The sequence below is a fragment of the Sciurus carolinensis genome, chromosome 8, assembly GCF_902686445.1.
Source record: "Sciurus carolinensis chromosome 8, mSciCar1.2, whole genome shotgun sequence".
Taxonomy (NCBI): Eukaryota; Metazoa; Chordata; class Mammalia; order Rodentia; family Sciuridae; genus Sciurus; species Sciurus carolinensis.
The window spans coordinates 7569739-7582293 of NC_062220.1; the positions used below are offsets into that span (position 1 = coordinate 7569739).

The 12555-nt window shown below is 44.7% G+C and overlaps 1 protein-coding gene across 2 annotated transcripts; it reads left to right on the top strand.

Annotated features, from left to right (window-relative positions):
* Positions 1 to 439: 439 nt before the first annotated feature.
* Znf425 (zinc finger protein 425) lies at positions 440 to 10656 on the top strand. Of its 2 annotated transcripts, none has more exons than XM_047562826.1 (4): positions 440 to 517; positions 3260 to 3386; positions 4183 to 4320; positions 6641 to 10656. In XM_047562826.1, the coding sequence occupies exons 1-4, from the start codon at positions 500 to 502 to the stop codon at positions 8569 to 8571; spliced, it is 2214 nt and encodes a 737-aa protein (XP_047418782.1). In that variant the 5' UTR covers positions 440 to 499; the 3' UTR covers positions 8572 to 10656. The 2 variants fall into 2 exon arrangements, with proteins under 2 accessions (XP_047418782.1, XP_047418783.1); XM_047562827.1 differs by lacking the exon at positions 440 to 517 and adding an exon at positions 647 to 780.
* The last annotated feature ends 1899 nt before the right edge of the window (positions 10657 to 12555 follow it).

Sequence of the window (12555 nt, forward strand, 5' to 3'; positions counted from 1 at the left end):
GCCCTGCCCGGGACCAGCCTGCGCGCGCGCACCGCAGCGTCCCGGCAGGTGGACCCCTTGCGCAGGGCCAGCCTGCTCCGAGGGTCGCCCTTTCCCGGCCGCCTCCTCCTGCCGGGTCTGCCCCTCCCAAGTCCCGCTTGATCCACAGATGGTCCCCGGAGCCCAGGGCTTGGCTGCAGACCCGACGCTCCTGTCTGCGTCTGTGGATGCGTCCGCGGCCGCTGCCTTCTCTCTCCATTTGCACCTTCCTCCAGTTCTTTCAGGGAGTCTGCGACGGAGCCCCTCCCTGGGACACCCCCGGAGCGTCCGGGGCGCAGCAGGGACGCGCGTTCTGCGGCCGCCGGCCCGGAACCCTGGCTGGGGGCCGACGGCGGGCGGCGCCCGCTCCTCCGGCCGCAGGGGGCGCTGCTGGGCAGCGCCGAGTCCCAGCGTGCAGCGCGCGGCCGGGCCGCGGGGCGGGGCGGAGCGACGCGGCGGGGCCGGTCCCTGCGGAGCCGTCATGGCCCAGCTGTCTTCGGTAAGAGGGGCAGAGAAGGAGGCGCGGCTTGCCGGGCTCGTCCACGCCGCGGCCGCTTGGGTCCCGTCAGGGAGCGCGCGGTGCGTTCTGGAGGCGGTGCGGGCGCAGGGCTGCGGAGAGGTGCGCGTCTCGGCCGGTGTCCCCCGCCCCGCTGGGCGCCTCAGCGCGCGGTCTTGGGCTGAGGGCTCCGTGTGGCCGCTCCGGGGTCTGCTGCGGAAGGCCGCGCGGGGAAGCGCATTGGTGCAAGCAGATGAGAAGCCCAGGCAAGGAAAGCGAACTGGGAAGCTGCGGAGAGGGTGGAAAACCTAAACCCACTGGAGTGGTTATTCAAAGACATTTACCGTTCCCTGTTTGCTTTGTACTCTTCCCGTCTGCTTCCCACCCTCTGTCCGCAGCCTCTTTGGCAGGTGTAAATTTCGTTCCATTTTTGTCCCTCCTTCTGCTTTTATAACTGGTTGAAAATGTCCTTCTCCGTCTTTGGAAGTGGTGATTGGTTTGCGATGGCGACTACTTTGCTGTTGCATTTTATAGGATAAGCGAGGACATACCATTTTCTTGACTTTCCTTTTCATTAGGCCGGTTCATTGCCAATTGTGAATTTGCCCACAATTACCAATGGAGCAAACACATGGGTGAAATAAAAGAAAACTTTAGTTATTTCCTTGAAATTCCGTTATAAAGCCATCAAGTTTCGACTTGTTATAATACTTGATATTTAAGCTCTCAGGGCCTATAGTAGTTTGGGTAATAGAATTTTATCTGTGCTCTTTTTTTCCATGACCCTGTGTGTCAAATAGCCTTGATTGTCAAGTCTCTAGATTCTCTTACAGGAGAATTTATTTCATAGATGGTGTGGCTAATGTGTTTTATACACTCGGGTACAGTCCTAGCTGTCTTTCAAGGTGCCCGGTACTTTACTATTCTTGGTAGGCTTTCATCTACGTTTGTAGCACAGGATCTGAACACAATGAAAATAGTTTTCAGAAGTCATGTCTGTTTTGTTCCTTCCCTGTTGCCACAGTGCAACTGTCCTTGAATCCCTCGAGAGAATGGCCCTGACTTATCAGTCCACATCAGAGGCTGTAAATTGATGGTCCCTGAGCCAGTCCTGGTTTATAGACATTTTATTTAAACCATTCCTTGAGTCTAAAATTGTGAATTTTAATTGCCAAGATGTAAAAATCAGGAGAGTACACATAAAACTATATACATTTGATTTTCTTTCTTTTTTTTAAACCAGGGATTGAACCCAGGGGCACTTAACCACTGAGCCACATCCCTAGCCCTTTTTTATATTTTTAGAGACAGGATCTGGGCCTCACTAAGTTGCTGGGGCTGGTTTTGAACTCAAGATCCTCCTGCCTCAGCCTCCCTAGCCACTGGGATTACAGGCATGGGCCACTGCACCCAACTTCTAGTTTCTATTTATAAACCAACATTTTAATATGAAATGGAAGCTATAAAATCTGTAGAAGATGACACAAGAGACAACCTTTGGAACCTAAGGCATGTTGAAAAGATTTTAGATTTGGCCCTATAGCACAATCTGTAAAGGAAAAAAGTGATGAATTAAACATCAAATTTTAAAATTCTCCATGAAATTCTGTTAAGAGTATAAATAAACAAGATAAAAGCTGAGGGAACATATTTGCAAACCACATCTTTGAAAGAAGACATACCTATGATATATAAAGAACTGTCATGGGGAGAGGTGGGGTTGTATCTCAGTGGTGGAGCACTTGCCTTGCACATGTGAAGCACTGGGTTCTATTCTTGGCACCACATAAAAAATAAATTAATTAAAATTAAGATATTTTACTGAACAGGAAAAAAATCTAGTTAGAAAATAGGCAAAAAACAAAGAGACATTTGACCGAAGAGAATATGTGCATGGTAAATAAGCATAGACAAAGATGTTCTACATCATTACTCAGGAAAATGCAACTTAAAACCGCAGTGAAATATTACATGTATCAGAACATTTAAAATAAAAAGTAGTGAAACATCCAAATGTTGGTGAGGATGCTGAGACATGCTCTCCCATGTATCACTAGTAGGAATGTAAAATAGTTTTGCCACGCTGGAGAATAGTCAGGCAGTTTCTTTAAAAACGAAATATGTACTCACCATACAACACTGTATCATAGTTCTGGGTAGTCATCCCAGAAGAATTCAGAAGAATGTGTGTGTCTGTTGAAAATCCTGTAGGTTTATATCAGTTTTTTTTTTTTCTTTTTTCTTTTTTGAAACAGATATCCTTCAGCAGGTGAGTGGTTAGCCAAACTGGTGCATCTGTGCCATAGAATACTAACTCAACAATTAAAAGAAAGTGAAATACTGATTATTACATGTACAATATGAGTTTCCTGGGTTTGATATTGTACTGCAGTAATGTACAATGTGAACTTTGGGGGAAACTTGGTGAAGGGTACATAGGAACCTTTTGGTACTATGTTTGCAGTTTCTATGAATCTATAATTATTTCAAAATTAAAATGTTTTTGAAAATTGAACACATCCAGTCTTGCCTAGCAATGATTTGTTACTGCTTGGGATAGGACCCTATTTAGGTGGAGCATGTACTCACAAGACCTGCTCTTCATTCGCTTTGCTTTACATTTGTGACTCCTTTATTATATTGTTTATTATATGGTACCATCTAGAGATAGCTAAAAAGTAATGAACATTGAAAAACAAAGTAGCCATAAAGTAAAATGCATCTATATACTGTTTGTGATTCCAGGTTACCATGAACTTTGCTGATGTAGCCTTATATTTCTCAGAGCAAGAATGGGAGATCCTGGAGGAGTGGCAGAAGAAAATGTACCAGCAAGTGATGAAGGCCAATTATGAGACCCTTGATTTCCTGGGTATGATGAACTTTGAATGATTTGCTTTGGGGGAACCAACCTAATCTTCTTCCCTATATTAGCTGTTAGCTGGTGCAGAATGATGCTTTGCCAAATTTACATTCACAATGTTTTCTTCCTTCCCATAATGGCCCAGAAATATATAACTTGCCCTATTTTACTAATGGCATCTGTGCCTTCACTATGTGAATACCCTAGATTCTCTACCTCCCACCCCAACCCTCCTCCATTTCTCTCACATTTAGAATTATGAAGTAATTTAACTGCCTCTCTTTTAAGTGTGTTCTTTTATTTCTTTGGTGGTTTAGTGCCTGCTTATGTTGCCAGAATAATATGAATTTTCTATTTTTAGCCGAAATGGCTCTCATGAAGGGGTCATATTTGTTAAATTAGGATAATCTGGGACACAACACAGGGCACAATGTGGATACAAAGGGAAGAAAGGTGGCCTGGATAAAGAAGAGTGGGTGGGACACTTAGGTGTGCCTCCAGGAAAATATTAAGGAGTAGATTAAAAGAAATTTGAGGAAATGATACTTTGTAGCCTTTCCAACTTACTCTATCTCATTCTCATGTCATTAAAACCATTTCTTCTAGTATCAATTTAATATGTGATCTTAATCTAGTTGTTGGGGGTTTATAACTTACTTTAAGATATAAATGACAAATCATCCTTATGAAACTGGGGAGAAGATAATTCTAAGCGGAAGAAAGAACTAGAGCAAAGTCAACCGTGAAAATGATTTTGAGTTAAATACTTAGTAAACTGAGGTGAGTCTGTCTGAATGCTTCACAGGCTGCGCTTCTTCTAAGCCAGAGTTGATCATCTGGATGGAACAAGGGAGAACGCTATTAATCAGTGATCAGAAGTGTTGCAACAAAACAAGGACAGTTAGCCCTTCTGCTGATGAACTGTTGGACTCGAAGAAAACAGGCAAGTTGCCATGTTTTGGTAAGATGGAGATAAGGTCATGAATTATTGAATTTTCCTTGCTTTGTTTCCTGATCTTCCTGGAGAGTTGGTTGACCTAGTTAGTAAGAAACATTGTTCTAATTTAGAATGTTAGAATGTTAATTTTTCTTACTCAAAGGGGTAGCAAATAAGAGAATGTATTACTTTTCTAAAGAGAGAAAAATGTATGTGTATATATCCCTGAGGGAAAAAACCACCTCCATTACACATTGTGTACACTTGAATACAGAGAAATGAAATCCATCTAATTACGTACAATATTTTTTATTGTACAGATGTTTAAACTTGAGAGGCTTTATTTCTTTTGAAGGAAAAATATTTGAAATATCTTAACACTTTTCATACTTAAGGAAATATTTCACCTTTTTAGTATGTTAATGCTTTCCTAAGCCCATGGGAGTCAAGTAACTGCTGTGACAAAAGGGGGAATTTGAACCTGAGTTGCAAGCACAAAAGATCGGGAACCAGAGCTCAAGAGATTCAGAGAAGCCTTTATTCCTTTGCGAACTTGGGCACTGTTGGGGCCCATTTTCTAGATGGGGAAAATGGCCGTCAGTTACAGAGGGAATTTTGGTTTTATAGGGTACAATGATGTAATCATTGGGAGCTATGTATGTGCAGTTTTGACTGTCAGGGGCTAGTAGAACAGGTTAAAACTTTAATTTAGGAAGGTAGTTGTAAAAAGGTTGAAACTCATTGTCTGGGGAGGTAAGAGTCCAGATCCCAGAGATGAATACTCAAATCTTGCCCATTGGTATTTGCTGTGCTTCGGTTTGAAGACTAATTAGCCATGGGGGAAGGTCATGGTTTAGGGCCCAGCATTCAATATCCACCCCTTTCCCCCAGGGTCCATTGTTCCTGGCTAGTTTCCCCTCTCTCCTCCTGAGCCACACCTCTACATTTTTCTTTGGAGAGCTGTCTTTTAGGAATATTATTTTCCATAACTCTTCACTGGGGAATGTGTCCAAGCTCACCAAGAGGATAAAAGAGGGCTAAGAATGTCAAGGCAGATGCTCACCTATTGAGCATAAGGCCCTGGGTTCAGTAAGGCACTATCTATTAAACAGTGTTGCGTACCTATCATAGGACTATATTAGTGTTACTTAGTCCAGTGAAAACACACACACACAAACACACAAACACAAACAGTCCTTACACTCTAGATGTTTATTGTCTTACTGATGTGGTAGTCAAGTTTGTTACATTGAACTATTGATTTAGTCAACTCTAAAATAAGACTGCATATAATTTGATAAAATAATAAGTAGCTATGATAGTGCTACAGGGATTTAGAGGAGAAAGGGCAAAGGAGAAACAATATCCCAAGAGGACTTCAAAGGAATTAGGACTTAAATGGCAAAAAATGTGCAGATTTGGTTAAGGAAAGAAGAATTGGCTGGGGTCCTACATGAGCTGAAACTTGAAGGTGGAAGAGATCCCTTACATTCACAAAAGACAGAACACCCCAGCCTGCCTGTAGCTTAAAATAACTCTTGGGACATAGTGGGAAGGAACACATAAGTAGATAAGAAGACCACAGAGCATGAGAATACTTCTCTAGGGGAAGGACCTCTCAGCTTAAAAGACTTAAAAAAAGATGGAAAGTTGCGGGGAGGGACCTGGGCTCTATTATCCAGTGCCATAGGTCAGTTAAGGAAAAACAGCTCTGAAATATGCTGGCCTAGGTAAAGGTCTGCCCTAGGGTCAGGAATAGTGTGATAGCTCCATTTCCTGTCATAACCTTTATGCTTTTACTTGGGGAACAGTAGTGATTGTGCTTTTAATAAAAGTATCTTATAATGCAAAGTTCTTTAGAAAAGGAAACAATTTCTACAGTGTTTTTATGAATCAGCCACTTTGACATTCCTAAAGAAGATATTTTCTACTTGCCTTTCTTCCAGAAAATTTTCCTTGATAACTAATCAGGGACCCTACGCCTTCCTAATTGTGCTATATACTTCTGAATTAAGGAAATACTATGATGACACAGTAAGATTCTTAGAGCAGCTCGTTTTTGTCTTGAACTTCTGCTTACCTGCTGAGGGTCATCTATAAGGTTCACAAGATGAATTAGCTCATTATTTTCATGCTCAGCCATTTCTTAACATATGGTGAAAGGAATATAAAGGTTGCATATAATTTACCTGCAGGAGGCAGATTCACGAAATCAAGGAGATCCACTTCCTTTCCCACTATGCCTGACCTGAAGACAGTTCTTGTTTCTCAAGAACGCTCGAGTAGAGGTGTCACTGATGATAGCGATTTTTGTTTTCCTTTCCAGATAACCAGGGGACTCTCAGGACAAAAGAGCAAGAAAGCCATTTAAATGGTCTTCAGAATCAGGACCTGTGTGCTACCTTATCAGAAAGGGCCACCTTACAATCTCCAAGCCTCCAAGAAAAAGAATTTCCAAATAAAATGCTCGAAGTCCCAGAGTCTAATCATGACAAGAAAGATCCAAGGCATAAGCCTCTGAATGTCCCACTAGACATGGAAATTCCTCCAGGGCCAAGATTGTATTCCTGCTTTGTCTGCGGGAAAGCCTTCCAGATAAAGAACGCCTTGGTAAAGCACATTGGTAGGCACTCCAGGAACGCTAAAAGAACCTCTCAAAGTCCAGAATACAAAAACAAATCCAGAGGGAAATCGGAACTGGCGTGGACCCGGATGTTCGGCTGTAAGCAGCGGTTCCAGTGCAGTGAGTGCGAGAAGAGCTTCCACCTGAGGTGCAGCCTCATCAGTCACCAGCTGGTCCACAGTGGGCAGCGGCCCTTCGCGTGCCCCGAGTGTGGCAAGACCTTCCGCTACAAGGCCAACTTGAAGAAGCACCTGTGTTTGCACAAAGGTGAGCGGCCCTTTCGCTGTGGGGACTGCGGCCAGGGCTTCGTCCAGCAGTGCCAGCTCACGGAGCACCGCCGGCTGCACAGTGGGGAGGGGCCTTTCCCGTGTCCCCAGTGCGGCCGGGGCTTCCGCCTGCGGAGAAGCCTGCAGGCGCACCTTTGCCAGCACGGCGGCCAGAAGCCCTTCGGCTGCCTCGAGTGCGGCAGGGCCTTTGCCCGGAAGGCCGCCCTGCAGGCCCACCAGAGGACGCACGGCGGGGAGAAGCCGTTCTCCTGCGAGGCCTGCGGGAGGAAGTTCGTGCACAAGACCAAGCTCGCCGAGCACGTGCGGGTCCACACGGGCGAGAAGCCCTTCTCGTGCCCCGAGTGCAAGAAGAGCTTCCGCCTGAAGAGGAGCCTGAAAGCCCACGGACTCCAGCACCGGGGGCAGAAGCCCTTCCAGTGTCCCGAGTGCGGCCGGAGCTTCTTCTGGAGGAACGCCATGAGGGCCCACCAGCGCCTGCACAGCGAGGAGAAGCCCTTCTCCTGCGCCGAGTGCGGCAAGAGGTTCACCCGGCCCTCCAAGCTGGCGCGCCACGCGGGGGTGCACGCCAGGCAGCGGGAGTTCACCTGCGGCCAGTGCAGGAAGACCTTCCCGCTGCGCTCCAGGCTCACGCAGCACCTCAAGAGCCACAGCGCCGAGAAGCCGTTCTCCTGCGCGGACTGTGGCCGCGGCTTCCGCCGCCGCTCGCACCTCAGCGAGCACGCCAGGGTTCACGGTGGACAGGAGCCCTTCCAGTGTCCTGAGTGCGACAAGTGCTTCTTCTGGAAGGCCTCCATGCGGTTCCACCAGCGCATACACAGGGACGAGCGGCCCTACGCCTGCAGCCAGTGCAGCAAGACCTACGCTCAGCAGTCCCAGCTCACGGAACACCTGCGGGTCCACAGCGGGGAGAAGCCCTACCAGTGTCCCCAGTGTGACCGGAGTTTCCGTCTGAAAGGAAATTTGAAGAGCCACCTTCTCCAGCACAGTGGCACGAAGCCATTCTCGTGCATGAAGTGTGGCAAAAGCTTCACACAGCAGTACCGGCTCACGGAACACACACGTGTGCACAGCGGGGAGAAGCCCTTCCAGTGTCCCGAGTGTGACAAGAGCTACTGCATCCGGGGAAGTTTGAAGGTCCATCTGCACACGCACAGGAGAGAGAAGCCCTTCCGGTGTCCCCAGTGTGGCCAGGGCTTCCTCCAGAGGAGAAGTTTGAAGACCCATCTGCATCATCACAACCAAGAAAGGCCCTTTTCTTGTGAGGAGTGTGGAAGGAGCTTCACGTACATGGGGGCACTCAACACCCACATTGCCATGCACGCCAGGGAAAAGCCCCCCATTCTCTAGGGCAGACCACACAACCCTTGGTGACAGCTCAGTTGTCTCTAGTTTGGCAGAGCAAAGTTCACAGATTGGCTATAGGCACCCTGGCCAGATGCATAGTCAGCAGGACCTCATGGCTTTTGGACAAAAATTCCAGATAATCTAGGCAAAGAGAGAAAGATTGCCAGTCATGGCAGAACAGGTCATGGACATGGAACCCAGGGCCTGCATGCTAGGCAAGCACTCTACCACTGAGCTACATTCCAGTCCTAAGAAACATGTTATACCAATCTGCTACTTCAGCAGCTTCTGTGTCACCCAAGTGGTTTCCTTCATTTTTAGAAACCAGCTTTTCTGTTGCTGGGCCTCCATATTTAAATTCTCATTGAAATGTTCAGTTTTCTCTCTTAGTAAATTTTCATTTTCTCTCAAATGATTGAGGGGTATCTGTTTCTTTGGAGGCATGGGGTTCTCTGTATTGCTAAAATAAATGCCATTGTTCACCATCCCGTGTGAGGCTTATGTTTTACCCCCACTTATGTATAACCCACGTTCCAGTGTTCCTTCTGGAGTGATTTAAATCATCCAAAAATCCATCATTGTGAGCAATAAGCATTATTACTAGTCTAACTACTCTGCCTTTTCAACAGTTATGTTGATTCTTAATGAAATTTGCTTAATTGTCTCTGAGGTAAATACCAAAGGAAAATTTTTGTCAGTCCCTGTGATCATTCCAGTTTTTGCTCTGCAGCTTAATCTTTTACTGTAAGTTAATTTCCCTATGCCATTCTAGCAAACTTTCACAAATATATGGGACTCTCAAATCTCTTAACATTATTCCTAAGAAAACTTACAACTTTCCTTCCTTAGGAAATCACAAAATGTGGTTCCTTAATTAGAATCAGAATCAGCCGGGAACGGTATTACAAGACTCAGTGTCTAACCAAAGAGAAAACCAATCTGTGGTTGCTACAGCCCTTTGGGTGCAAGCCTCTTGAGCTGATCGTGACTTTTTGCAAAAATAAAAAATACATTAACTGGGGTTAGGAGTGTTGCTCATTGGTAGAACCCTTGCCTAGCATGTGTGAGGCCCTGGGTTCTGTCCCCTCCACAAAAACAAACAAACAAAAACCATGACAGGGCACATGTGGACCGGAATTCAGCATTCATTTACCTTTTCAATGTTCCTTTTGTGAGGTTGGGCCCCACAAATCCCTGGGGTGATTGTAGGGCTACCTCTTGGAAAAGGATTGGCTTCTGAAGCATTAGCCACAATTGCATGAAGGGTTAAAACTCCAATTGAGCTGGAATTTTCCTGATCCTAAATGTGTAGTTCTCATTTAACAATGGGCCTCTCATTTGTCCCACTTTACAAGTGATTAGATCAAACCAGGTCCAAAACAACTTGATGTCTCCATGAACTGAGCTCTCATCACTAAGGACTACAGACATCTGGCAACTGTCTTTTCAAGAAATAGAATCCTTGGCAGCATAGTGGTTCATAGGTCACAAAACTAATTCTATCAGTTCTACTCAAGCAGAACTAAAGCTGTCACATTTTCAAAGGTATATATAAGAAGGACATCCTATTTGGTTGCTCTGTGGGCTCCAAAGTCCTTTATTATCTTGGCATCGTACAAATTCTGGTACTTTTTAAGTCATCCTGATGATGAGGCTGAAATATGAGTATGGGCTATTTTCTCTGTTACTCCAATATGCCCATCAGTTTCTGTGTCTCCTTTCTGGTGGTGAAGGCTTCAGCAACAAAACCATACTCTTGCAGGTATAAAACCTGTAAGAAGATAACCTTGAGTACATTGGTATAACTGCTTCTGAATCACTGGTCAACATGTGATTGATATGACAATTAGCTTCACACATTATGATCACCAGAAGAAAACAAGAACTTCTGTAGGAGAACAATGACAATGAATAAATAAATTCACATTCCTGCCAGGTGAAAAAAATCAGTAGTCAAGACGAAACAGTATTGAAAAGAACACACTTATCAGTCAAAAGGGTGTTTTAAAAAATGCATTTATAAGATTAACAACCACATACAATAAAGGGATGATATAGAAGGACTTTCCAAAAAAAAAAAAAAAAATAGCCCTGGCTATTCATTTTCTTTTCTGAAATTGACAGTTATCAATTCATACTGTCACTATAACTCTTCTACTTTTTATATCTGTCAACCCAGAGTTAAAGGGAGAAATAGTTTGTACTTTCTCTGGTTTTCCCAACTTTCGTATGTCGAAATTTATGTCTCCGGTGGCTGGAAGTGTATGTGCTTAATGTGTTCAAGGCCCTGGGTTCAATCCGCAGTGTTTTCCTAAAATTAAGAACTTTCATATTTATGATTTTTGTTGGGTGGGGTGTTTCAAAGGCTCCCATTTGACATGTTCAGTTGTCAGTGCCCTGCACTGTAGGCTTTTGCATCTTAGGACAGCTGATAATACCAAGTGCTACTGAGAATGTGGAGCAATGGAACTCATTGCTGGTGGGAAGGCAAAACAGTAATGCTACTTTGGAAAATGGTTTGTTCATTTCTTATAAAGTTAAACATACCCTCCTGGGTATCTATCCTAGGCAAATTAAAACTTATATTCATACAAAAACCTGTACATGGATGTTTGCAGCAATTCTCATAATTACCAAAATCTAAAAGAACCCAGATGTCCTTCAATGGGTGATGGATACATCCATGGTGTAAATGCTACAGGTAGCACTGAGTAAAAATGTGGATGATTCTCAAAGGCATTTTGCTGAGTAGAAATATGTAACCTAAGTTTCAAATGTTACATACTTTGAATCCATCTATGTGACATTCTCAACGGTAAGACTATTGGGACAGAAACAAATCATTCCTTGTTGGGAGTTATACGGGAAAGTAAGTGAAACAAAGATGGTACAAGGGCATTTTTGTGGTATGATGAAACTGAATAGCTGAAGAATGGTCATGGTTAGGTACCCTCAAACTTGTATTATAATTTATAGCACTATGCACCAAAAGGGGTCAATTTAACTGTATAGTTTTTAATTAAATGATTTTAAACAGTAAAATATATACATTTCACTACTCCATAGCAAATATCCCCCCACTTATTCTACATACAGAGGCTACTGTACTTCTCTCACATGCACCCTCATCCCCGCCCCCTTACGTTTCTTCAGATTGACTCCTAGCTCCTCCGGATAGAATCTGAGGTTGATGTCTGCAGACTCCTACCATCTTCCTCTCTCTTCTTCAGTTTCTCCCTGTCTTATTCCCTTTCTGTGTCACTCCATCTGTCGCCTTTTCTAAAAATTTTGGATGGTGAAGTGTTATGGAAAATAATATTCTTGCAACATAGCCCCCAAAGAACATTGGAGAGAGGTGCGGCTCAGGAGGAGCAAGGGGGAAACTAGCCAAGGAACAATGGGCCCTGGGGGAAAGGGGCGGATACTGAAATGCTGGGCCCTAAACCATGACTTCTCCCTTGGCTAAATTATTCCTAAATGGAAGCACAGCAAATACCAATGGGCAAGATTTGAGTACCCATCCCTCGGGATCTGGACTCTTATGGCCCCAGACAATACCGAGTTTCAACCGTTTTACAACCACCCTCCTGAATTAAAGTTTTAACCTGTTCAACTAGCCCCTGACGGTCAAAACTGCACCTACACAGCTCCCAAATGATTACATCATTGTACCCTATACAACCAAAATCCCTTCTGTAACTGAGGGTCATCTTTCCCATCCGGAAAAATGGGCCCGAACAGCGCCTGAGTCCATGAAGGAATAAAGGCTTCTCTGAATCCGTCGAGGTTTGCTTTCTGTCCTTTTGCGCTTACAGATGGATCTTTTATTTTATTTACTTACATGCGGTGCTGAGGCTCCAACCCAGCGCCTCACACGCGCTAGGCAAGCGCTCCACCGCTGCGCCACAACCCCAGCCCTATCGCCCTGCTTTTGTCTCTTTGTTTCTCACTCCCCGTTTCATCCCCTCTCTGTCCCTCTGTCTCTCT

Excerpts from the sequence above, each read along its gene's own strand:
- Znf425 (XM_047562826.1), top strand. Across the intron at positions 3,387-4,182 it reads TGAGACCCTTGATTTCCTGG|GCTGCGCTTCTTCTAAGCCA; the intron begins GTATGATGAACT and ends AATGCTTCACAG. Across the intron at positions 4,321-6,640 it reads GTTGGACTCGAAGAAAACAG|ATAACCAGGGGACTCTCAGG; the intron begins GCAAGTTGCCAT and ends TTTCCTTTCCAG.